We start from the raw sequence: 27851 nt of genomic DNA on the forward strand, positions 1-27851 counted from the left end.
ATTCTTACCACTGAAATAACATTCTCAACCAAAGGTTGACCATACAAATTGGCACCAAGTATAGTGGGATACTTCCACAACCCTCCTGAGAGTCAAAAAACAATACATCTTAGTAACTAACGTTTTTGATAATCCACGCTGATTAATGTTCTAGATTTTAGGTCTTTACTTTTTAGAATTTGAGGGGGAGGGATTTGGCTCTGATGGTTAGGCAATATGTCATACAGGCTCCACATATTATTTGTATATGCCAATGTTACCCTACCTGGAGTAAGATGCATTTGCTATTGTTTGCCGATACAAAGCAATCGAGAGGCACATTCCACAGCCCAGGACTACATACTGAGGGACGCACTAAAGCTTGGGGCAGCCACCACAAAGGCACAATGGGGAAAGGTCGCTGTCTAAGATCTTTCAGATATAGTGCACCAAGGGGCTGGGAATTGCATAGACCCCTCGGGCTGTACGACTCACAATGAATGTATGTAGTGAATACTAAATTGTATTGAAGCACCTCAGAGTGCAACATGATGTATGTCGATAACTCCAATACCATTCCACTCTCTGACTGTCTGTAATGACCATATGAACTGACTGTAATATTCATTGATTGTACTGAAGCACCTCATGATCCATGTGTAAAAGTTGAATCTGATTGTACTTTTTGTAATGGCCATTTAGAAATGTTTTGTAATGTTCTTTCAGATGTTTTATGAATAAAGTATATTTTTCCAAAAAAAAAAATCTAGAGGCACATTAAAGCTTTTGTTCCATGGAGTGCAGGGGCACCCAGTTAGGGAGTTTCTGATCTTGCATACGTGTCAGACAGGCGCAGTATAGGAAGGCAAGTTCCAAAATGGAAGGCTGTAGATTGTAAGAACCAGCTCGGGATGAATTACATTACTGTTCCTTGTTTACTGATAGTGCAAAGAATTTATTGAAGAGTTGCTTTCCTTTCCTAGAGCAAAAGGTTTTATCAGGATCCTAAAAGACCAAAAACAGAGATACTCCAATTGAAGAGAAGCTGATTGCAGCAGCCTGTGGAATATCCTGGCGATGTTTGTGTTGTTTCATTATGTCTGGTAATATACCACTGTGGTTAAGAAATGGCAGTACAGCAGAAATATTGAAAATATAGAAAGAATTTTCTTGCTTTAAATCTGTCAAAATTGCCCACCTAGAACAAAACATACTTTTGGTGAGATTTTCTTCTCCCTCCAACATCACCTCCCACCATTCAGTTTTCTTCCTCCTCCCCCAGGAGTGCTGATTTATGCTGGGATTCAGTCCCTTGGCTGCCTACGGTGCTCTAGGGCATTGTAAGTCCGGATCCTGCTAGTAGATCAAACCCACAGAAGGATTGAGGGGAGGGAGGCTATTGAGAGTAATAACAAGTCTGGAGAACAAGTTCAAACAGCAAATCTATCAATTTGGAAATATATCAGTAGTAGCTTTGTTGCATATGTAAACACAAGCTTTACATATAAAGCCAAACCAGAAGATGCATTGGGAGATACTTTCACTGTCAGCTGCTTGCTTCATGTTTCAACAACGGGAGGCTAGTCGTTAAAATTCTGATGGGCCTTGGTCTATTTGGCTGCCTGAATCAGCTTTCAGGCAGGCCTTTAAACAGGCACCCAGCCTATTCAAAAATACGGAAGGCTTTTAGTGATCTTAAGCCTGTTATAGGAACACAATAGCAACTTTCAAGGAGGAATTGGCATAGATTTCATGATATGAGCCAATCCCATTTCTCCAAGCATTGGGAGACATAACTGGCAATCCTTAAAGGAACCACTGGAAGCTGCTCCCAAAAGGTGTTATTTTGTTTTCTCAACATTTCTATGAGGCAAGGAGGAGCAAGAGGGCCTCTGGGACCCACGAAATTCCATCAGGCCACTGCTGGCCCATCCTTGCCCACTGGTGTCTATGCCCTCCAACAATCCTTGCCCATCAGTTGGCTGTGGGGGTACCAGATGGTATTCTGCTGCAGGAAACTGGAGAGTTGCAATGGGGCTTTATTTGTCACCAGCAAAGTATTAATGAGACTTTAAACTAAAATTGGTTCAGTTATCCCGAATGCTGCATTGGGCAATTATCATGGGTACATTATCCATATGGTGCTCATAACGCACAAATCCACGTCTGCCCCAAGATAATTAAAGCTCACATTTTAATGATGCAATGGATGTGGTTTTAAAACTGGACGTGCAACTTGGAACGTGTGACTCATTCGACTATATGCGAAACTCAAATTGTGAATAAAATCAAATATGTTGTTGAGTTGTTGATTTATTTTTTGGTGCAGGAAGTGGGGGTAAGAGAACAGAAAGAAAATCACTCCTTATAAGACTCACCTTAATTCCTTGGGCGGAAATAAGTAGCCCACGGGAATGAAATTGTTCAGAGGATATTCATGGTCGGCTTTTTGATTTTTGGGCTTTATTGCAATCCCTGAGTGAAATCAGCGTGAGCAGATCCATGATTCTACAGGTCAAAATTATAGCAGAATGAGGTTGGTGTTGGTCTGTCTAACATCTCGTGATATCCAGTTTTGAGTTGTTAGGGAAAGCAAAAATGAGGCTGAACCACAAATTGACTGCTTTGCACTTTACATGTATTCCCTGGGGCATATCCCTTCATGGGGAGTTGGAGCATTTAAATCATATAAAATTACATAGCATTTACAGCACCGGAAAAAAACATTCAGCTCAACAGGACTATGTTCCACATGAGCCTTTGCTCACCTTTCATCTCACTCTATTACCATATTCAGGGCACAGTGGTAATGTCACTGGTCTAGTAATCCAGAGATCCAGTGCTCTGGGACAGAGGTTCAAATCCCACCGTGGTAGCTGGTGGAATTTAAATTCAGTTAATAAATCTGGATTGAATAGTCAGTTTAGTGGTGATTGCAAAATCATTGTCAATTAAAAACACCCATCTGGTTCCCTCATGCCCCCATAGAGAAAGAAATCAGCTGTCCTTACTTGTTTTGGCTTAGGTGTGATCCAGACTGATTCTTAAATGCCCTCTGAAATGGCCTGGCAAGTTGTATCAAACTGTTATGAAGCCTAAAATGAATGAAACTGGATGGATCACGTGGCATTGTCCTTGGCACCAGAAATGGCAATAGAACACCTGGCCCTGTCGACCCTGCAAAGCCCTCCTTACTAATCTGGGGGTTTGTGCCAAAATTAGGAGAGCTGCCCCACAGACTAGTCAAGCAACAACCTGACGTAATTATAACTGATGGAAGCATACCTTACAGACGCCACCATTACCCCCCTGGGTATGACCTGTCCCACCAGCAGGACAGATCCACCAGAAGTGGTGGCGCAGTGGTAAACAGTCACAAGGGAGTTGCCCTTGGAGTCCACAACATCAATTCTGGACCCCGTGAAGTCTAATGGCGCCAGATCAAACATGGCCAATAAAACCTCATGCAGATACCACCTACCGTGCCGCCCACAACCACCCCACCAACCACCCCCCAACCCCAGCCTCCCCCACCCCCTCCCCACCCCCCTCAGTTGATGAATCAGTGCTTCTCTATGTTGAACACCAATTTGAAGAAGCACTGAGGGTGGCAAGGGCACAGAGTATACTCTGGATGGGGACTTCAATGTCCATCATCAAGAGTGGCTCGGTAGCACCACTATTGACTGAGATGGCCAAGCCCTAAAGGACAAAACTGCTAGACTATGGGTGAAATTGTCCCAGATTTGCACTGAGTGTGGTCTGCAGGCAGGAAAAAGTGTGTTTTAACCGCCAGCCACAATGGTGGCTTTTCACACCGTATTGTCCCATTCCTGCCTCGTTAACTATGCATTCCTGGGAAACATGCTGGGTCGCTGGCAGGGCAGCCTCTGATTCGCCTGCCCCGCTGTCACTTCAGTCCCACAGTAAACCAGACGCCATATTTAAAGACCACCCCTGTACAGAGCTAGCACTCATCAAGGGATAGGAAGCTGCTGGGAATTGATGGCTGCCAGAGGGAGGAAAGATGCTGTTCCCAGATTTAGCGCTGCCTCCCTTGAGCACCTACTGGATGCAGTGCAGGCCCGCCATGATGTCCTTTACCCTGCTCTAGGTGATGACCAGCAAGTATGGTCACTAACCCAGCATGGGAGGCAGTGGCAGTGGTGGTCAGTGCCAAAGCCCTGCAAAAAAGGACAACCATCCATTGCAGGAAAAGGAGATGGTCTCATCTGTTTTGCCAGAGTAAGTCACTCTTCTCATCACTCTCAACTCATACACTCACAAACCCATCACACATCCACAGGGATCTCACACCTCAAGGGACAACACCACTAACTCTCATACACACCTTTACATCCCCATCAGGCTCATATCCTCTGGAGCTTGTGTCCTCATCCCGCCCATGGCTCCGTTCACCACACAAACATCCCACACAGTGCCATGTGTCCTACTCACACTCTCTCCATCTGTTTTAATTCAGGAGAAGCCGGCACATAACAGCAGGGAGAAGTCCCAGACTGGAGGTGGAATAGCCCACATTAGACCCTTCACTAACTTTCAGGGGCATGCCTTCGTGCTGACTGATAAGGACGTGGACCATGTCTGAGGCGACGGTGAGGTCAGTGGTGAACAACAGTGAGGATCCTGTACCACGTTATCCCTCTCTCAATGCAACTGTGAGTGCTCTCTCTCCTGTTTTTGGCTCTGCTGCCATGCACTAATTATCTCTATTTCTGTTCACAGTGAGCTCTGCCAAGCGACAGAAACCCTCAGCCAGCCAGTCTCCCAGCTTCTTCCAGATCCTCACCTCCAACCAAGAGGACACCTCCTCCGTTGAAAAGCTGGAAATAAGCAGCCTGGAAGACTTTATTACACCGCTTACTCACACCCTCCACCAGTGCAGAGACACACACCTTGGAGGCAGGAGTCAGAGCAGGCCTAGGTTCACAATCTGGTGGTCACTGTATGGAGACGTGTCCAAAGCAGGAGGAGGTAGATTCAGCCGAGCTCCTGGCACTGGGAGGACTGCTGGGGAGGAGGTATCTGTGAGGTCCAAGTCAGATAACGGACCTCTGGATTTAGCCTTCCAGCTCATTGCGGAGATTCAGCAGAAGATGGGGGAACATCACGCAGAGCTGTTGGAAGCCCTCAAACGAGTGGCACATGAGTTGGAGGTGTGTGTCCGCTTGCTCTCTGTTGAAGTGGTGTCCCCATGTGTGCATATGGGGGTCTCCATGGGAAGGATGGCGGAAGCCATGAAGACCCTGGTCCAGCAGGACATGGAGATGCGCACAGACCTGCACTCCATCGTGGAAGCCACGGGTGAGTTCCTGCAGCGGCAATACAAGAGGAAAACAGCGACGTCCCTCCAGGTGCTCCTTCCCTCAAGGAGTCAGGCTGGGGCCCTCCAGCACCCGAAGGGAGGAGAAGTGGCAGCTGGACACCCCTGGGTCATCCACTCAGGAATCTCAGAGCCTGTCCTCTCCCCCTGAGTGCTCTTTACCTGTGACCCCCCCTCAACCTCGTCCTCTGTCACCGCAGAGGGAGCAGGTGGCTTACATGAGGAAAGCCAAAGTAAACCGGGGCCCCAAGGCCTTGGCTCTCCAGAGGACCCAGGCTGAAGTCACCAGAGGCAACAGGGCCAATCTTTGCACAGGCTGTTTCTACCCCTGTCATGGATGTTGGGGCAGCACCTAGAAGAAGTGGGGGACCTAGAAAAGCTAAGAATTTCTGATCACAAGTGGTTGCACGGTTGAACACATTTTGTTGCTGTATAATCTGAAAATATATTCACTTTTACTGAGTAACGTGTAATGTTGTCTTTCAGCTTCATTGACAGGCTTCGCAAGTCCACCCCCTGCATTCCCCCCTCTAGCAGTTCAGCTATACACAGCCGTACAGGACTGATTCTGGAGGGAGGAGTGTGTGTGTGTGGCAGGGCCTTTCGGAGGGTTGTGCAAGCACTGTCCCACACACGGGGAGCCTTCCTCCATCACACTCACCTCAATGTCCTGAGCATTTTGAATGCTGCCTGCTGGGGTTCTCTTTCAGTTCTCCATCTGAGCTGACCTGCATCTCTGCCCACCCACTGATCACACTCCCATGCAGCACCTGTTCATGCCCAAAGCAAGGCTCCTCTCACTTTTGATTTCAGAAGAATGGTGGTTGTGAAGTATATTTTCAGCTCCCCCATCCTTTCCCATCCCCCAATCACCCATGTCCTATCCCCCATCACTGTTGACCTTCCTGGCATCACCTTCCATCTCCCCACCATCACCTATTAACCAGAATCCTTTTCTTTCCAGGATGTTCAGGTGAACATGCACATTCCCTACCTTCCTGAGAATCCCATCCCCATCCACCTTGACCTCCCCGGCTTCCTCCTTCCCACCCCTGGGGTTTGTATCTGCCTCCGAGTCCCCATCAATCATCCTCTACTGGTGAGTGCCTTCCACTGCTACCGTTGCATCCTCACTCTCCCACACTGCCAGCTTACTTTGCCTGCTCTCATACTCACCATTCCCTCTCACCACACTAACCTTCAGTTCGCTCCACAGGAGGCAGTCAGCGACTGCACAGACCCCCACCCTTGCACGTTCACCTGGAGATCCACCCCCTTACTCCTTCTTCCACCCTTACTGCTTCCTTCAATCTTACTACTTACTTCACCCTTACTCATTCCTCCTCTTGGACTCCCTTACCCCCAGGACTCCTGCTCCCCTTTGAACTCCTTACTCCCCCAGAAGTCCTTCCCACCTCCCAACTCCTTTCCTTACACCTTGCTCTCACCTTACACCTACATCCTCAGTTGCCACATTCTCCCCCATTACACCCTCCTCCCCCTGTACTCCGTCACCCCGTCCCCACCTCACAACACCCCCCAAAACCATCATTCCCAACTCATCCAATCTCATCCCCCTGACACCATAGATTCCCCCTCCCAACCTCACCACCCCTCTCCCAGTCAAACATAGACATTCCCTCGATGATCATCTGCAGTAGTCCATGGCCAAGACCCTGATGTCCTGAATCTGGCCCCCGGCATCAAAAGTTATCTTCCACATTCTGTGAGCTGCTTCGCAGTGGAGCTATGTCTATGAAAATCCACTGAGCATGTAAGGCACATGTTCCTCCAGGGTCCGGTAGCTGTAGGGCTCCAGCGTCTTCTGCTCCTCGAATGTCCATGATGTGAGCTAGGCCCTAATGGTAAGTCCTGACTTCTGCACGTCACACTGGTCAAGATGTGTTCTGGGCCAACGTGTTTTCCCGCCAATGTGCCTGGATGATTCAGCATTGAGGGAAGATTTCGGCAAGCAGGGCTTATAATTATATGCAGATGTATTAAAATTACCTCCCTGACATGCGGTGGTGGGAATGGCTTCCCCCCATTGACGGGTGAAGCGGATGATTGCAAACTGGTTTCATTATGTTGTGTAACCAGTTTTTGGCCTTCTCGCCATATTGTCCACTCGTGCCCACCCTGGCCCCTGACACCAATGAAGACAGAAAATTCCAGTCTTTGTTTGTAGCAGGTTGTGAAGGAACCAACAAGAGGGAAAGACCTACTTGACCTCGTCCTCACCAATCTCCCTGTCACAGATGCATCTGTCCATGACAGTATTGGCAGGACTGACCATCACACAGTCCTTTTGGAGACAAAGTCTCATCTTCATATTGAGGATACCCTCCATGGTGTTGTGTGGCACTAGCTTTGTGCTAATTAGGATAGATTTCAAACAGATCTAGCAGCTCAAAACTGGGCATCAATGAGGTGCCATAGACCATCAACAGCAGCAGAATTGCATACAATCACAATCTGTAACCTCATGGCTTGGCATATCCCCACTCTACCATTCCCATCAAACTCAGGGATCAACCTTGGTTCAATGAAGAGTGCAGGAGGACATGCCAGGAGCAGCACCAGGCATACCTAAAAATGAGGTGTCAGCCTGATGAAGCTACAACACAGGACTACTTGCATGCCAAACAGAATAAGCAGCAAGTGATAGACACAGCTAAGTAATCCCACAACCAACAGATCAGCTCTACATTCTGCAGTCCTATGACATCCAGTCATGGATGGTGGTGGACAATGAAACAACTCACTAGAGGAGGCTCCACAAATATCCCTATCCTCAATGATAGGGGAGACAGCTCATCAGTGCAAAAGACAAGACTGAAGCATTTGCAGCCACCTTCAGCCAAAAGTGCTGAGTGGATGATCCATCTCAGCCTCCTCCTGAGGTCCCCAGCATCACAGATGCCAGTCTTCAGCCAATTCACTTCACTCCACGTGATATCAAGAAATGGCTGAAGGCACTGGATACTGCAAAGGCTATTGGCCCTGGCAACATTCCAGCAATAGTATTGAAGACTTGTGCTCCAGAACTTGCCATGCCCCTGGCAAAGCTGTTCCATTACAACTACAACACTGGTATCTACCTGGCAATGTGGAAAACTGCCCAGGTATATCCTGTACACAAAAAGCAGGACAATTTCAATCTGGCCAATTACTGCCCCATCAGCTTACTCTCAATCATTAGCAAAGTGATGGAAGGGGTCATTGACAGTGTTATCTAGCAGCACCTACTCAGCAATAACCTGCTCACTGACGCTCAGTCTGGGTTCTGCCAGGGCCACTCAACTTGTGACCTCATGAGAACCTTGGTCCAAACATGGGCAACAGAACTGAACTCCAGAGGTGAGGTGGGAGTGACTGCCCTTGACATCAAAGCAGCATTTGACTGAGCATGGCATAAGGAGCCCTAGCAAAACTGAACTTAATGGGAATCAGGGGGAAAACTGTCCACTGATTGGAGTCACACCTGGGCACAAAGGAAGACGGTTGTGGTTGTTGGAGGTCAATCTTCTCAGTCCCAGGACATCACTGCAGGAGTTCCTGAGGGCAGTGTCCTAGGCTCAATCATCTTCAGCTGCTTCATCAATAACCTTCCCTCCATCTTAAGGTCAGAAGTGGGGATGTTCACTGATGATTGCACAATGCTCAGCACCATTCACGACTCCTCAGGTACTGAAGCAGCCAGTGCACATTTGCAGAAAGACTTGGACAACATTCAGGCTTGAGCTGAAAAGTGGCAAGTGATATTCTCACCACAAAATTGCCAGGCAATGTCCATCTCCAACAAGAGAGAATCCAGCCATATCCCCATGACATTCAATGACATTACTATCACAGAATCCTCCACTATCAACATCCTGGGGTTACCATTAACCAGAAAATGAACTGGACCAGCCATATAAATACTGTGGCTACAAGAGCAGGTCAGGGGCTGGGAATTCTGAGATGAGTTCTTAAATGATGAACCACCTAAAATAGCCTCTACTACTAGAGGTGTGCAGCCCTGAACATCTTCAACTCTCCAGCCAGAGCCTGCATGGAACAGTGGTGAGGAAAGGTGTGGCTTCACAACAAGCAGAAGTAGCTGCATCTTCACCACCTCCTCTTCAATGAAACTCATTTTAACTATTTAAGTATGATGCAGGTAATTGAAAATGTTCTGAATAGTAATGGCTTGAATTTTTAGCTTGGTGGGCAGGCGTGATCGGCGGGCCAGGGATCGGCCGAGAAAAGAACTGCTGACTGCGATCGGCCCCCGATTGCCATTTCATGCTGACCGGCCAAATAACAGCCAGCTAGCGTGAAGTGTGCACTGAAAAGCTCAGCACTGCTGGGGTGGGGGGCGGGAGGAGGGTGGGCATTGACATTAACGTGGGCACAGGCGAGTGCTGAGAGAAGGCACCCTGAAGGCAGAGAGCTGCCTCAAGGAGCTGTGGGCCTGAAAACCACGAAGTAAAGTTTTGAAAATCAGAAAATAATGTCCAAGCATCACAATCAGGCACCAGAACATATAGATGATAAAAATGCTGTCCACAGATTTTTATTTTATTTAATAACAGATGAGGTTTGATGGAACATGTAGAGACCGCTTGGCTGATTCACCTATCCGCCAACCATAAGGTTGGACAGGCTATGAAAAATAACAGACAATTGCGGTGTTAATGGGTTTAATTGCTCTCTTAATTATCCGCGGGCATGCTTCCAACTTTTGTGCACACCTGCTCAGCAAAATATCGTGCGAGCGCGGGACGACGTCGGGGCACTCGCCCAATGTCATCTCGCATGACTTCAGGCCCAATCGGGCTGGGCGCGCACCCACCCAATCAACGTAAAATTCAGCCCAATGTTGCGCAATATGATGGGCAGAGTGTTCCCTGCTCCAAACAGATTCATGCATACAGTTTTACCCTGATTTTCAAATTCATATTTTTGAAGAGTGGTTCTGAAATTAAAACTATAGCTTTGGATTTGGAAACGCTAATATTTTACTTGGAGAATACTTGGTGGGGCCTATGTATGATAAACATTTGTACTAGCGCTGTCTCCATTTCCACAGGGTATGATTTGTTTTAGCATCTTTTCACTGATATTATTTTGTAGTCAGCAAATTGGATACTGTAAATGCCAGGGTGAAGTACAACATATGTGCCTACAGCATTTATCAGTAATTCAAATACTGGTACAATGCTTTCAATCAGAGGTAAAAGGGGAGCGAGTCCAACCCACTGAAAATGTCACCTCATTGGATTTGAATGTGTATCTTGAAACCCTGCCACAATGCGTACACTATGGGCAGAATATATCCCAAATTTGCACAAAGTGTGGTAGTGGATGTGAAAAATGACGTTTTAACCCCCCTCCGGCCACAATGGTGCGTTTTCGCGCTTCTCGTCTTATTAATTATGCAGCCACAGGAAACACGCTGTTGCACTGGCGAGTAGCCTCTGAATTGCTCACCATGCCATTACCTCAGTGGTCCCTCACTCCAGTTGCCATATCTAAACTGCAGCTGTGCACATGGCTTTCAAATGCTTGCAGCTCAGGAAAGCTCCAGTGAAAGCCAAGAAGAGTTCACTGATCTGTGACTAGAATGCCTTTTGGGGGCCTGCTATGATGCCCTCCACCCCTACTCTGACCTCAGAGAGTCCAGCAATCTCATCACTCTGGCTTGGGAGGTGGTGGCAATGGTGGTCAGTGCCAACGTTGCACAGAAGAGGTTGGCCATTCAGTGATGAAAGAGGATGAATGATCTCATCTGGACCGCCAGGGTAAAGCAACCATCTCATCACACACTCACAAGGGAGGTGATGACATAGTGGTATCGTTGCTGGACTAGTAATCCAGCAAACCAAGGTAACACTCTGGGGACCTGGATTCAAATGCTGCCATGGCAGTTGGTGGAGTTTGAATTTGATAAAAATCTGGAATTAAAAGTCTAATGATGACCATAAAACCAATGTTGATTGTGGTAAAAACCCATCTGGTTCACTAATGCCCTGTCCTTACCTGGTCTGGCCTACATATGACTCCAGACCCACAGCAAGTGGTTGATTCTTAAATGTCCTCTGAACAAGGGCAATTAGGGATGAGCAATAAATGCTGGCCCAGCCAGTGACACCCACATCCCATGAATGAAAAATAAAGCCCATCTCACTCACTGCCAGCTCAAGGGACATCACTACTCACTCACGTCTCCATTTAGCCTCATTTCCTCTGGAGACTGCCTCAGCAGCTTTTGCCATCTTCTGGCCACTTGCACAGATCAGCATGTGCCCCCCCCCCGATTTGGGATAGCCCCCTTCCCCAGTACTGGCCTCACCCTGCAGCCTTTTCCCTTGCTCGAGGTTATTTATTCCCCTTCCCCAGTCAAGCCCCTTGCCCTGCAGCTTATGAAAAGTCACTCCCACCTTACGGCTGATCTGGTAAGTAGAGACCTGCCCAAGAGCTCCCCTAAAAGTGATATGGTGCTGCCTGCAAAGCCTGGCGCGATGACTGCGAACACTGCCCGAAACAAGGCAGACAAACAAGCCTCAAAGTCCATGTGAAGTGCAGATCACTAGGTGCATGTCGCTTATGTACAGCTGTGAAACACATAGGCGTGGTGCCCAGATGATCCAACATAGGGGATGATTCCGGAGAGCAGGGCTTATAACGAGACAACAAAGTATTGAAATTAGGTTCCTGACGTGTGAAAGCATTGACGGGTGGAGGGGATGGTCGTAATTTGTTTTCATGATGGTGTGAAACAGATTTTTGGCCTTCTTGCCATACCATCCACTCACACCCGCCATAATGCCAACGGGACTGGCGATTCCACACTATGGTCTCAAAATTCCAGAAATTCTGCTCTCACTGTTTGTTTCATCTGAACCTAGGTTGCACAGGAAAAATAATTTTTGACTTGCATTGGATATGGCAACTGAAGAAATATGCGCTCTGTTTTTAGAAAAAATATATTTTAATGACCATTTAATATGCAACTGTACAGATACAATTCTCATATGAATTCATAACGATAAGTCAGTTTTCTATTTACAACCTAGGCAATAGGCAAGAACATTGTTTAAATACAAAATTTAATAAAAACGTTCAAGTATTTTCACAAATCATGGGGTAAACTGAAATCCTGATTAATGTAGTTAAAGCCACTTAATCATACAAAAACACTGCTGTAATAACCAGCTTCTAAATTATGAGTCAAATATTTAGGGACGAGATATTTGATCTGTTTGGAGTACAGTGTTGTCTTGTGGGCAGTTATAATGGCAGGTGCATGTGGTAATGATCATCATCTGCTTTTTAACAATTATTCCTCCTGGACATTTGAAGTCCAGCTGAGCTGTTTTGGTGCTGTGAGGAGTGCAGCATCTCCCATCATTGCAAACTCCACAATATTTAGGTTTGTAGGACTGGAGGCTTATGCAGTCATTATATTCAAATTGTGTTGGTTTTGTTGCTTTTGGTGTTCGGACACACTTCTTCCCTTTCTAAAAATAAGCAAAAGAAAGACTAATTATAATGTTCCATCAGGTATCAGTTTTGTTCGTACACAGAACAATATTTTAACAGAGGTGGTTTGAAAAGTATGGCATCATATGGGCTACTGACAGCATCGTACTCCAGCATGTGTGCAGAAGACCCTAACTTGCACATTCATACGTTGTTAAAAAGACACAATTACGAAATTCAAAGAAGGTTGAATTAAGAGGAAGAGACAATTTTGTAATCAACTTTGTGCTAAATTTGCAATAGCATCAAATATTATTGCTTCAATTAAGTAAAAACATTGCGGCTTTTCATTACCAAGTTTTCAGCTACATTAACAATCTGACCTCTTCTTAGCAAGTGTTTTCTCAGTCTGCATTTGAAAAGACTTGAGCCACATATGGGGTGCAAAAACGCTAATGTCTGGTTCCGATCTGATTATGTTGTTGAGTTACACTATTGTACAGTTAGATCCAAATTGCATAAAATCCCAGTTCTCTTTGGGAAGTGGACGGCATAGAGTAAAGTTAGCATAACTGGAGTTAAAACTCCTGGATATATGAAGAGATTCTATTAACTGCCATTGTGCACACAAAAATATAAAATTACAGAGTTAAGTACAGATATTGGAGGCCAGTGTTGGGGCTGCTATCCTTCCTGGATCTTTCTTTAAGATCTTTCTCATTCATCAAGCATACTCACCCATTTTATCTTACAAATGACTTAGCACTTATACTTATTGGATTTGATCTACCATCATTCTACCCAGCTGCAAATAGTATTTTGGTCCTTCTATAATTCTTTATCTGCTTCAAGAGACTCTGCTGTCCTCCTTATTTATCAGTTGCAAGTATCACCAACTTAGATGGAGTTTCCAAATCCAGGTACATATCCACCTTCATGTTTCACCTGGTACAGCAATTTCCTTAAGGAGGTGTAACTGCCCCTTATATGGAACTTTAGAAGTATTTGATGTCATAGAGTTAGAAACAGTCATTGGGAAAGTTATGTCTTCAAAAAAGTCAAGAAGTGGTCAGTTCACTCAAGTTGTACTGGCGATCATTTACTTGACCCTTGTCATGCAAGTACTCCACAACTTTGCTCCCAATGCTTGATTCTGTCATCTTGCCTGTTAGCAATATAAAACTATTGGCTCTGCCGTTAGTCAAGTTCAGTGTTGTCAAATAGGAATTTAATGTTTGTCAAACTTGTGGTGATCAGGTCACCATATTCACCACATAATGCAAAATATATGCAAAAGATGGGGTGAATCTTGTAACAATCTCCCAGAAATCAACTGGGATTGAGTACCAGGACTAAAGGTGAGCAGTAGTGCACTGCACTTTGACAGCAACTCTGGAAAATAATATTTTTAATAGAATGAACTAATCACTACACAGCATCTAGTTGTGGTGTAGCAAATAAAATATTTCAACATGCTTTCACTTCCTTCAATGGGTGCCTAATGTCTCTCACCTGATTAAGAGTATCAATTCACCACATGTCTGTGGCCAATTCGCCACATGATGAGTGGTCAGCATATTAGACAACACTGGTCTAGTTTATTGCCTTTCAGCCTTGGCTCAGTGGCAATGGCTTGCTCGAGTTGAAGAGTCAGATATGGGTTCCAGGTCAGCTCCACCACAATCTATGCTCATACTGAGACAACACGACATTGTTTTAGGTGCGGATGTTCAGATGAGGTGTTAAACCAAGGTCCCATGTGTCCTGTAAGGTGGAGGTAAAAGATCCCATAGCACACTTCAAAGAACAGGGGAGTTCTGTGTCCTTGGGCAGAATATTGAGTTCGACGGGCAGACGCACGCCCGACCCGGCCGAGTGTAAAATGACGCGTGATGATGTTGTCGAGCATCCCGACGTCATCGCGCACTCATGCGATATTTCGTTTGGTGGGCATACGCCGGAGTCAGTAGCACAACCACTGACAATTAAAAGGCCTGTTAAGACCATTAAAAAAGGTAATTAATTTCAAAATTTATGCTGCCTGTCCAACCTGACAGTTGGCGGGCAGACAAAAATGCCAAGTGGCCTTTGCAATCTTTAGGAAACCTCATCCAAGGGCGGGATGAGGTTTCCTAAAGCAAATAAAAATAAAATTAAAAATTCACACTTGAATTAAAAACATATCCCTGTTCATGTGACAGAGTCAATGAGGGGGCATGTTTCATGACATTTTTATTTTGTTCATTAAGTTTTTTCAAAGAGTGCTTCGTCTCCCTGAGGCAGCTTTGTCTCTCAGGGGGATTGAAGAGCTCTTTTGCGCACGTGCACAAAGTTCGCGCTAGGCCGGTTTGCCCTCCTCCCCCCGCCTGTGCAGGCAGCACTCCCGCTTACGTTCCATGCTGGGCTGGCCTTAATTGGCCTGCCCGCGTAAAATTGTGGCACGGTGCCGATCGCGGGCAGCGACTGGATTCCCGACTGCCCCCGCCAAGGGCAGAATCCTGCCCCCAGATAATTTCAACCAGCAGCCTCAAAATCAGATTAACTTATCACTTATTATTTGCTATTTGAGAGATATAGCTGGGTTTGAACAGAGTGCCGCATTTGCCCACACAACAATGATTACACTTCAAAAATAATTCATTGCCTGTCAAGTGCTTTGGAACATCAAAGGATCTGAAGGGTGCTATATAAATGCAAGTTTTTTCTTTCCTTACCCCATGATTGAAGCTATTTTATAGGGTTCATTCCTACTTTTAATTATTGGTATATGGGCTGGATTTTCACCGAATATGGATGATTTAGGAGCCCTTTAAAAATGGTGTGTCGGCGCTGAGTGCGAGATTCCTGATTCCATTCTTGGGGTTTCTGATTTTCAAAAGTGCCTTTTAAGGATGTGCCCTGGTTTTGGTCAAAAGCTTGCACCCTGCACTCCCAACCTGGCCAGCTCCATTGTGGGGATAGGCATTTCCAGCCTGCCACAATTTTCATAGAGTCAGGCCAGGTTTAAAGGACTCGTGGTTCATGGCCACGCCAAGGTATGCCCCTCAAAACAACCACTATGGCTCCTCATGCTCCCCCCTATGCTGAAGTATGCCCCCCACCCAACCACAATGGACCCTCGTGTCCCTAATGTCAAGGTATGCCTCCCAAGCAACCCCTGTGGCCCCTCATGCAAATATATGCCCCCAAACCACCCCATGGTCTCTCATGCCCCATATGCCAAGCTTTGCCCCTCCATCCACCACCCATAGCACCTGATGCCTCCTATGCCAAACTGTGGCACTTCCATGATCTTTGGTTCTATACAGTGTAAAATGGGTTAATGAACCCTATAGCGACAATAGGATGTGTAAAAAAGGTTTAAAAAAATCATTGATTCATAAATTTAAACTTTTACTACAGCGCAATAAAAATGTAAATCATCCAGACCTTTTAAAGTTTCAACAGCTGAGACTATAAGCACTTGAAAACTCTTAATCCTGTGTAAATAAACATTGTGAAATTGACAGCAGAGGTCAGAGAGCCAGAGTTGTCAATCAAGCAATGTTTTCTTTGGGACTCAGGTGTTTCAGCATGCTAATGGATGTCTGGGCTCTCACGAATACATAATGAGACTTGGCTGAGAGCCCAGAAAGTCATTAGCCTATTGAAATACCTGAGCACCAGAGAAAACATGTCAGATCTTTGAAGTTAGGAAAAATTTCTGTTTCTAGTTTAGAAAATGCGTAAAATTTTATAGAAAAAAATTCAGAAACAAGAATATACTGCTAATAGATCAGTAGGAAAGAGTTGTGCACCACTGAACAATAATTCAGGAAACCTTGGAGGGAAATTTAATCTCAACTGGCATATAGAGGGGTAGTGCGAAACAGGTGGTAGCAGATCAACCATACATTACTCACCTTTCCCAATTGACTTCAATGGGAAGGAAAAATTAGCTTATCTGATGCCATCTGTTTACACCATGCTGAAGTTGAATTTCACCCTTGCCCCATGATCAATCCCTGATCTCTACAGCAAGTCCATTCACCGAGTGCTAAGGAGGTAGTGGGCGTGGAGAGAATGAAAAGGTCCCTTTAGTGATAGCTACTCAATGATCCTGTTGGGACTACATGACGTTGGTTACATGCAATAGTCAAATAACATTAAGGGCATGGTTTTTAGTTTAGCTGGCGCACGCGATCAGCGGGCCCAGGAGTGGCTGGGAACAGATCCCTGACCGCGATTTCAAACTAGCTGGCCAACTAAAAGCCAACCAGCGTGAAACGCACGCTGATAGGCTCAACGCTGTCGGGACGGGGGTGGGAGGAGGGCGAGCACTGAAGTCATCGTGGGTACGGGGGAGCACGGAATGAAAGCTCCCTGAGAGCAGAGAGCTGCCTCAGGGAGCTGAAGAATTTAAATGTAATAGACACAGATCTTAAAATACGGCATCAGATCAGTCACCTGAACGTATACAAAATGAAAATTCTGTCCATATATTTTAATTTTTAAAAATTTAATAATGGAAAACTCATCCTGTCCGTGGAAGAGTTTTTCTGAAAAATGCAAAGGCCGCCTGGCAGATTTGCCCACCTGACAACCGTAAAGTTGAACAGGCAGTGAAGAATCTCTGCTAATTACAACTTTAATGGCCTTAATAGGCCTCTTAATTGTCAGTGGGCACCCTTCCGACTCTCGTGCGCGCCCAAAGAAATATTGCACGAGTGCACGATGACATTGGGACGCTTGCCCAAAGTCATTACGCATTATTTCACATTCGAGTGGGTCGGGCATGCGCTCGCCTACATGCTGTGTGAAAAATTCTGCCCTAAGAGTTGATATGCCAAACAAAAACTCAGGTGAAAGTTGAAGCTGTGTTTAAAAAAAATGGAAAAAATTGATACTAGGGAGTTATCTTATTATTATTAACTTTAATAATATAGTTGTAAACCCATTTAAACTTAAGGTATTCCAAATCTTGGCTGCCTGTATGTCACACTCATACCAACTTATACTAAGTCCCAATCACCCATCACCGTGCTCACTGACCTACGTTGGCTCCTGCTTCACCAAGATTTCAACTTTAAAATTCTCACCTCCTTGGTCTCACCTTTTTTTATCTCTGTAACCTCCTCCAACCCTCTGCATTCCTCAAACTCTGGCTCTCTTGTGCATCCCTCCTTCCTTCATCCCAGTTTTGGCAGCCATGCCTTCAGCTAGCTAGGCCTTAGCAATGGCATCTTTCTCTCCTGCTTTAAGACACTTCTTAAAACCCATCCCTTTGACCAAGCTCTTGGCCACCAGTCCTAATACCTCTTTCTCTGGCTTAATTTCAGTTTCTGATTGATAATATTCCTGTGAAGAACCTTGGGATGTTTTAGTACATTAAAGATGCTGTGTAAATACAAGTTATGAAATTATACCTTTCACCATAAAACCCCCGCCCCCCCCCCCCCCCCCGCTCACTGTCTCAGGCTGAACCAAACCTTTCACAACCACAACATCCTATTTCATCCTGAAGTGGGCTTTCAGCCCCATATCCTCTCCATCATAAAAACTCCATCTGCTTCCAGAACCTTGTTCACTTCCTACTCTCATCTATGGAAGGAACTCTCATCAGCAACTTTGTCACCTCAGGAACTGAGGTTTCAGTTCTTAAGACCCTGCCTCAGGACTGGAAGATATTACAGACGAGTAACATTTAAAAAGCGTGACGTTGTGTGATAATGTAAAATGGAGACATTGATTCAGCTATCACCTAGAGTTACATTTCCCCAACTATTCCAATTCACTCTGGTTGGCCTCACAATCTTCAAAAACTTTAGTTCGCATTGAACTCTACAGTGTGCACTCTATCCCACAACCAAGTCCCATCCATCCATCATCTCTGTCCTTGCAAACCTAGATTGGCTTCTAGTCCATCAATGTTCCAATTATAATTCTTAGCTTTGTATTAAATTCACTTCAGGGCCTAATCTCTCCCCATTTTTGTCACTTTCTGTAACTCTACAGTGCTCCATGATCTCCACTTCTTCCAAGTTTGGCCTCTTGAGCATCCCCATTACTATTTCCTCACTATTAGCTGCTGTGCCTTCGTCTAGGTTCTACAATCTGCAATTCCCTGTCTAAAACTTTCTCCTTAAAACCCACTGCCTTGACTAAACGTTTAGAGACTTCTAATATTTTCCTTGGTTCAGTGTCCACTATTGTCTGGTTATATTTTTTTGAAGTGTCTTGGAACCTCTCTCTATATCAAGGGTGCTGTATGAATGCAAGTTGTTGTTCTAGCTTCAGGTATCTTAACATGCTCTTTACCGAAAGAAAAACACCAATCCTCTATCATTAAATTGTTTGGACTCACTTTGACAGTGAATTTGTAATCTCCACATGGTCGAACTTCACAAATTCGTATCTGCTTCACCATATCACATTGGCGGTTTTTATTAGTTACACGAGTAGAGATGCCCATGCCACAGGTTTTGGAGCAGGCACTCCACTGTGTGGTCTGCTGAATACAGTTCAGACTAGGGTTAAGTGAATCCAATTCATAGGTTGCCTCCTGTCTGTAAGCTGAAAGGAAGAAAAGGTTATCTTCTTACACAACGTTATGTATACGAATAGTAATTTAGTAATACAGAACTTGAGTATTGTTGAGAAAATACATTTTGTCAAAGCTTTTTGCCTTGGGCCATGGCAACACCTCTACCAATCAGAGTCCACTTGCCAACCAATCTGCACTCTCTTCTCATACAGTATAAAGTTATTGCTTCCCCGACATTAATATTCTTGTGATTGTCCTGATGCGTGCAAAACAAAAAGCTTTGGCAAACTGTCTTTTCTTAGAAATACACAAAGCTGTGTGTGGAAACTCTGAAGTTTTGAAAATTGTTACAATTGCAGCAGAATTAAATATCACTATGATTGCTAGTTTCTAAGTCACAGTGTGTGGAAATTTACAAATTCAATTTTCTCATGTTTTGTCTTACCATTATACACCGTAACGCTAATGTCAGTAAGTATGTCTTCTATCCAAGGTAAAACATTTAAGAACATTGGGGAATTTGGCTGGGAAGCTTTATAGTTGAAATTACAAACCTAGAAACACTGGGGTTCTTTGGCCTGGATTATTTTATATTCAACATGAGCAAAAGTAACCCTTCTGTACCATAGAATGAATCCAAACTTCTGACAACAATCATGAGAATTTAAATACAATATGAGTAACCCAAATAAAAAAAAGTTCACTGGCGAGCATTTGGGTTCAATAAAAAGGTGACTTTTTCCAATTTTTCACAAATATGTACTTGTACATTCATTCCTTTTTTGTTTCAGTTTATCCCCTGATCTAGTCCTGTACTGAATCTGGTAACTTAGCTGAGGCACAGTTCCTCGAAACTGCCTTCTTATGTCACTTAAAGCATAATTTTCAGGTTTGATTTTGAACTGAATAGACTATTTAATTGGGGAGTACCACAGCTGAGTCCAACTACCTTACCATGAGAATGCAATATGGACTAGCCATTGTAACTTTTCTGTCAAACAAAGTAAAATATTTCAGATGTTGGAAATCTGAAAACAAAATGGCAAACAGCTGAAAATATTTGGCAAGTCAGGCGATATCTATGGAAGAACAAGGGTCAGTCCATTGAGGTTTCAGTTCTTAAGACCCTGTCTCAGGACTGGAAGATATTACAGATGAGCAACATTTAAAAAGGGAAGGCAGCAGATGAGGTAGAAGAAAAAAGGTACAGGAAAAAAATATAGAATTACCTATTAAGTGCTTGCATAGAGAACAGGAGATCGCTAAGTGCCAGAAGTGATGTTAGCAACAGGCAAAAAGGAGAAGTAATGGGAGAAATCAAAGAAATAAAAGACATACAAGACACAGCATGTATGACTAGCTCAAAGACTAGCAGAAAGAAAAGCATGAGAAACTGGCATGGTGGAGCAGGCTCCAGTGGAAGTCAAAAAAGGTCAACACCAAGCATTTAGACCACCCCACCAGTAGTGTTCAAATTGGGGTCTCCACTCCAAATACCACCCCAGTTCTGCCCCCCCAAACCATTCCCTGGAAACACTGGAAGGCCCATTCTACATTTCCAACAGATCCTGCTAAAGAGAAATGGATGCTGTAGTTAAGTTCTGAAATGGTTAATGTTAGGGTCAAAGTGTTGTAAAACACCTAATGGAAAGATGAGCTGCTGGTTCTTGAGCTTAAGTTGATTAGAACAGTGTTGAACATCAAGGACAGTGATGTCAGAGAGATGGAGAATTGAAATGGTAAGCAATAGGGAGCTTGGGAGTTGCAATAGTAAATCAATCACCTCATCGTTTCCTTGAATTGAAGAGATTATTTGAGCAACTACTGCAGTATTGTAGAAATAAGAAGTACATGTAAATTTCTGTCTCACATAGAGGCCAAGATGTTTAGTTCGGCAAGCGTGTGCGATTGGTGGGCCCAAGAGCGGCTGGGGAATGGACCGCCGACCGCAATTGGCCCCTGATCACAATTTCATGCTGACGGGCACTGACATAAGCATGGGCGCAGGGGAGCGCGGAATGAAAGCTTCCTGAAGGCAGGGAGCTGCCTCAGGGAGCTGAAAAATTTAAAATAATGAATAAAGATTTTAAAATCCAGAAAAAATGTCCAAGCATCAGAATCAGTCATCTGAGCATATAAATGATGAAAATTCTGTCCAGACATATTTTTTTTTAAGTTAATAACAGGAACCTCATCCCACCCTTGGATGAAACAATGAAATTTTCCAGATCAAGGTGAGGGCAGGAAGCAGCACCAACACAAACATCTATGTAAAAACATAAAGATCTGCATTTATACAGCACCTTTCACAACCACAAAATGCCCCACAGTGTTTCACAGTCAATGAAGTACGTTTGAAATGTAGTCATTTTTGTAATGTTGGAAACACAATAGTTAATTTGCATTCGGCCACCTCCCACAAAGAGCAATGCCATAACGACCAATCTGTTTTTGTTTTGCTGATAGACAGATAAATATTGGCCAGGACACCAGGAATAATTGCTTGCTTTTCATCACAATAGTAACATGGGGTCATTTACATCCACCTGAAGGGAGTGATGGCTGAAAGATAATACCTCCACATTGCAGCACTCCTTCAATACTGCACTAGAGTGCCTGTCCTGATTTTTGTTCTCAACTCATGGATTGGGATTTTAACTCACAGCCTTCTGACTCAGAGGCTGGAGTTCTACCAACTGAGCCATGCTAACACTTAATGTGATGAAAATAATAGATCAAAAAGTGGACCTGAATGGAACTGGAACAAGGAATGTTCAACATATCTTACAAAAGGTGAGGACCAACCCAGGTTCCTCTGGTGACACCTTTATCTGAAAAAAAATGTTCAATGTGATAATAGGTTCCGTCAGGCAAAGGAAAGTGGCAACATTTGAAGACTAGGTAGGTCGCTGTTCAAGGAAGAAACAAGCCATTCTTGTGAAGGACTGATGTGCAGAGAGACTGTGCTTCTGGAGTGAAAAGGAGACAGTTAAGTCCAGAAAGCTGGAAACTGGTAAAATGATTTTACTCCTCCAGGATCTCAATCTGATATCTCTGTCCTTGGCGTTCTACATTGTTCTAATCAGGCTCAACTTAAGCTCAAGAACGAGCAACTCATCTTTCCACTGGGTGCTTTGCAACTCTCTGACCCTAACCATTAACAATTTCAGAACTTAACTACAGCACCTATTTCTCTTCAGTAGGAAATGGCCAATTGTAATGGACCCACCATTGTCCTAGAAGAAATTAACGCTAACCCATAATAGACACAGGTTTGATCATAGAAATTGTTCGCCATGCAGCTTAGTATCTGTCCCTGTCAAACCAGGGTATTTTTAAAAAACGTAAAATAATAGATGATAGAACGAAACATCAGAGATTGGTAAAAGCAAAATACTGTGGATGCTGGAAATCTGAAATAACAGTATAAAATCCATCACATTTCTATTTCTCTTTAGCTCTGAAGAAGAGTCATATGGACTCAAAATCTTAACTCTGTTTCTCTCCCAAAGACGTTGCCAGACTTGCTGAGATTTTTCTAGCATTTTCTGATTTTATATCAGAGATTGGTTTATGGGTCTACGTGCAACCTGTTTCTTTAGCCACTTCTTAATTTAAAGTAGTATACACCAGAAGGGTGAATTTTATGAACTTATACTTTGGTCGCTAATTGACAAGATATTTTGGGTGCCTAATTTCTCAATATGCTCTGTTGGAATACAAATTTGTACTATATACCCCATGCAGAATGTATTGGTATTTTTAGCTAACTTTATGACACCACTCCCATGCAACTGAAAAGTTTGAGTCATTTAATTAGTTGCTCGTTTACAGGGTGTAAAGAGTGCACCCAGAGTTTATAATTAGCTAAAAGAATACAGAACACATAAACATAGCATCCTACCTGCCATTGCAAATCCTCCAATAGGAGCTTCTTGTTTGTGGTCACACACCCATTGCTCACAACACTCTCCTGGCATCTGTACTTGTTTGGGAAATGGGCAATCAGGGCCCGGCAAGAGAACATCCAGATTACAGCGGGGCACACAGCCAATCAGACCATCTTTACAGGAACACTGGTATTTGCAATTTGGCTGAAATGTCTCACCATTTCTATAGACAACTCCATCATACATGCAAATATTACCTTCATGCGCTGGAATTTAAAGACAAGTGGCATTAAAAATTTATATCATTCTCATGAAGAATACCATCACATAGATAATCCTATATCTAAGTAATAATAATGTGTTTTTTAATAAATTATAGTGGGAGGAAATAAGCACATGTGAAACAAGCATTTTAGTTTTCTTAATTATTCGATAAATGTATAATTTATTTTGGTTAACATATGGCATTTGAAAGTTTCTTGGAAAAGTGCAAGTCAATTTTCTTTCAATGACTGCTTACTTCAGAAAGATTCGTTCAAGCTGAATAGTCATACACTTGTACATTAAACAGGCATCCCAAACAGCAGCTTGCATTTTATCCACAGGAGGCAGTACTAATCAGGGGGCAGCATGAAGTAATAAGTTAATATTCTGTTTATGCTGTACCTTGGGTATTCATGCAGCATAATCATTGGCACCGCTTCATGCCAAACATACAACTGATAATTCCTCAGAAACTGGGCCCTATAGGTTTTACATTCTATTGTTGCCCATCATCTGTGGGATAATTGGTGCAGATTTTAATTTTTAAACTTTAAAAGACCTGGGTCCACTGAGCTGCCTTTAGGTTTCTAGCAATCCTACCGACAGCCTGAATATGCTGTGCTGCCCATACAGAACACCACCTTCCCTGAATTGAAGGTTATGGATTAAAAGTATCAACAGTAAAATTTCCAAGCAAACCTGCATCCTAAACACTCTTCCTACCACCAATGAACCAGAGGACTTATGACAGCTGCAGTCCGGGGTGGAGGACAGATTGGCGGGGGTGGGGGGCTAGTATGGGGGAATGCAACTAGCTGAATGGTTGCATTGCCACAGGCTGTATCACTAAGCAACTTCAGTTCTCTTCCAACAAAATATCATATCTAATACTGTAAATCAAGTCTCTGCTTCTCATTCACAAGAGCACCAAAAGACTCCTGCAATATGCAGCTTTCTCCTTTGTACAGGTTTCCTTTTTCTCAGCAAATGAAAAGAGCTGACGGTTCCTTTCAGTGCCACCAGTGGACAAGAGATGGTTCATCAGGGCAGATGGAGGAGATGGGGTTAGAGAAAGGAGGGAAATTTAGTCTCTACTGAATATCTTCCTGCTTACAGGTCTCTGGTAGAAAATTACATTCTTTTAGATTTTTAAATAGCCTGGAGCTGTTTTCTTAAAAAAAGAAGCCAAGTGTACTTTCACTTTTTATTGAAAATAATTTGCAAATATTGTCAATAAATACACCAATTTTTATTTCCCCAATGAATTTATATGGATGTCAAGCGATAAGAATGTCAATGTTTTCCTCAACCTGTGCTATTGTTTCTCTATCTGCAGGTTGAGATTTCCTTTATTATTTGGAGCAACGAAATGCTCAGGAAACGTTATCAGAATAGCCTGCTCCAAAATTGTTATGAGTCCAGAGGAATTTTACACTGCAGGAAATTGTTTTGTGTTCCCACAAACAAACGCTTAGACATATTACATTTATTTAAAAAGAATAGTCTTCAATAGTCAGTGAAAAAAAAATCACAAAATTTATTTTTTTTCATGTAATTAGGGATGAACTACTTATACTGCTTCTACTAATTGCTGGGGCCATTTTCAAAGTGAACAGGGTGAGGAAACTACAGCAGCACATTTCCACTTACCTGTCTGGCCCTATTCTTCAAGGGGCACATCATAATGGCAACAATGGAGTATCAGTAATGCTACAGTACCCATTTGGGAATGAGTTCATCCTCCCTTACCTCAACTGGCTTAGAATTGGTTTTAAAATCACAGTTTTTACAAATTATAATGAACCACTTGCTTTGCAGAAGAATTGCTAATTCCTTAGAAAGATACAATATCACTTGGATAATAACTGTGATTCCTAAAGCAACGATTCATTATTTTCCATTATAGGTGCCCCTCTGAGTCAAGAATGAACCACTTACAAAAAAGGCATTTTTAATCAACAGGATCTTTTGTTTTTCTAAGTTCTAAACTCATATTTTCCATCTTCCTTTGTATTTCCATTTCCTCACACCAAGCAGCGTAATAGGAAATATGCACTCTATATTGCCTCAGTGTGCTTCTCATTAAGTTGGCTCAAAATTTCACATAGTAAGATCACATAGGAATACAAAGGTTTTACAACTTTATCATCACACTACAGCCTAACTATTCTATATCACTCGCCACTAAATCCAGCATTCCGTCAGCTTTGTTATGGCCATCTACTTGAGGGCTGCTTGAAATGTTTTGTGAAACTAAACCTCCAAATCTCCCTACTTGTCTATATTACTCAACCATATTCCCCATTCAAACTATAATTTTTAAAAAATTGACACAAATGTATTTGCCATATTTTTGTTCATTCTACCAACTTATCAATATCCTCTCGCAGCTCCCTTTCATCCTAAGAATTATTATTTACTATAACTCCTATGTTACTATTACTTGCACATTAGGAAACTACTCTAACTCTATATTCAAATCATTGATGTACACAGTGAATAGAAGCAGAACAAAGCCCAATGCAACAGCACTACCCACTTCCAGCCATAGGGAAACTGCCCTTAAGTTCTCCTATTTATTTCCTTCTAATCAATTTTCAAGTTCAACTTTCTACTTATTAAAATTTTAACCCTTCAATATTCCATGTGTGGTACTTTCTTAAAGTCTTTATATTCCACATCTACTGCATTATCCTCATTCATCATATCTGTCACCTCCAGGAACTTTGACGTTTGTCAAGCATTATCTTCCTTGCTGAATTAGAGGTTGGTAGCTTTGAATTATTTTCTCTTCATCTACATATTAGTTATTTCATCTTTAATTAATGTAATGATTTCTGACTTTCCATGATTGGCTTCAAGTTACTCAGGTTAGCCCTGCCACCCTTGTGAAAATAGGCTTTACACAGACACTCTGGAGTACCCCATTACACATATATGGCCTGGTGTAACTGGCAAGTAATGGCGGAATTAAAACAGCTCTTGCAACTTGGTAATTTACGCCAAAATGTCTGGTCTATATCATTAGCATAGTCTATTACGTAAACAAATGGATACAGCAGAATTTCTAGCATGGTTTGCACATAGATGGCACTGCTGCATATTTATCTTGTGGTCAGAAAAATAAGGATATTCGGCTAAACTACTCTCAACTCAATGTTGAAAGTGGGGCAAATTCTCACAGAAGTTTTAATTGCCCACCCAAACTTCAGAAGACCATACAAATCCGAGAAAAATAGCATAATTATTCCATTCTTTCAGGATTTCGCCAATTCTTACTAAGTTGCCCTCTGACAATCAGGGGAAAAAACCCACAGAAATTCCCCCTCATAATTTCTACAGCCTCCATTATTTCTTTCCCTTAGGCTCCTTGGATGTATCTCGTTTGATCCTAACATTTTGTCCTCCTTTAGCTTACATTACCCGAGCAACTTGGTGTTTTACCAGTATAGAACTGACGCTGCAGTTATTAATTCATTAATGTTTACAGTTTGTTGTTAAATACAATTCTTTGAACCTGCATAACATTACCTGGTTCATGTCAGTATTTTTGTTCTCAGCAGGATCCATCAGGAAATGTCCACACTAACTTAGATGTTTACATCTGTAGTACTTCTCGGAAAATAAAATGACAGGCAGGCTGGTTACTGAGTTGTCAAAGATACTTAATCGTGTATGTTGTTAACTCACCCATGCAAACGCCCAGCCCTTGCCGGGTATCAGCGCTGTAGTCGCACTGTAGCCCCTGGTGCGAGTCACAGGAGTCGCTCTCGGTGCAGACTTCGCCCGCTTGCTTGGCACAAACCCGGCAGCAGCCGCAGCTGTCCAACACTTGCCGTACTCCGGGTGTACATCTTGGTGGATCCTTTGGGCACTTACAAGGGGAAGAACATTGTTGGGCAATGACCCGCTGTAAAACAGAAAGACGGAACACAAAAGCTTTGATCATACCAAACCTGAGATCCATAGTATTTATTCCCTTCACACAGGTTCTTTTTTAAAAAAAAACACATTTTTAATTCATTTATCATATTAATGTATTATATTCTCGGTTATGCTGTGAAACGTATTCACCTCAATAAAAAACAAAAGCAAATGCACCAGTGTCACGGTAAGGTGCTGCATGCTGCCAATATAACAAAACAACACCACTTCAGTCGCAGCTTCTGCTCACCGCCGTGTTCCGCGTGCATTTTATAAAGCCGCCTTCCGCTGAGACGCCGCTCTGATTGGCTGAGGCTACGAAAGTTGCCATCGCAGAGCCTTTCCGGGGATTGGACAACAGCGTTCCTTTGTGCTGTCGCTATGGTGATGCCACGAGCGATTGGATCCAAAGACTGGGCGGGGTGTTTGATTGGAAGGCGGTGCTGCTGATTGGCACCTG

The 27851-nt window shown here is 43.5% G+C and overlaps 1 protein-coding gene across 3 annotated transcripts; it reads right to left on the reverse strand.

Moving 5' to 3' along the window:
* Positions 1–12280: 12280 nt before the first annotated feature.
* On the reverse strand, positions 12281–27647 carry LOC121279080 (CCN family member 3-like). 3 transcript variants are annotated; one of them, XR_005943321.1, is made up of 6 exons: positions 27542–27647; positions 27158–27377; positions 23218–23469; positions 19134–19342; positions 14303–14554; positions 12745–12828 (listed from the first exon to the last, which is right to left on the reverse strand). XR_005943321.1 is itself a non-coding variant. In XM_041189975.1 (5 exons), the coding sequence occupies exons 1-5, from the start codon at positions 27590–27592 to the stop codon at positions 12547–12549; spliced, it is 1014 nt and encodes a 337-aa protein (XP_041045909.1). In that variant the 5' UTR covers positions 27593–27647; the 3' UTR covers positions 12281–12546. The 3 variants fall into 3 exon arrangements, 2 of the variants coding, with proteins under 2 accessions (XP_041045909.1, XP_041045910.1); XM_041189975.1 differs by lacking the exon at positions 14303–14554 and having other exon boundaries at positions 12281–12828; XM_041189976.1 differs by lacking the exons at positions 12745–12828; positions 14303–14554 and adding an exon at positions 14574–14784.
* Positions 27648–27851: the final 204 nt, after the last annotated feature.

This window comes from Carcharodon carcharias, chromosome 6 (assembly GCF_017639515.1).
Source record: "Carcharodon carcharias isolate sCarCar2 chromosome 6, sCarCar2.pri, whole genome shotgun sequence".
Lineage (NCBI taxonomy): Eukaryota > Metazoa > Chordata > Chondrichthyes > Lamniformes > Lamnidae > Carcharodon > Carcharodon carcharias.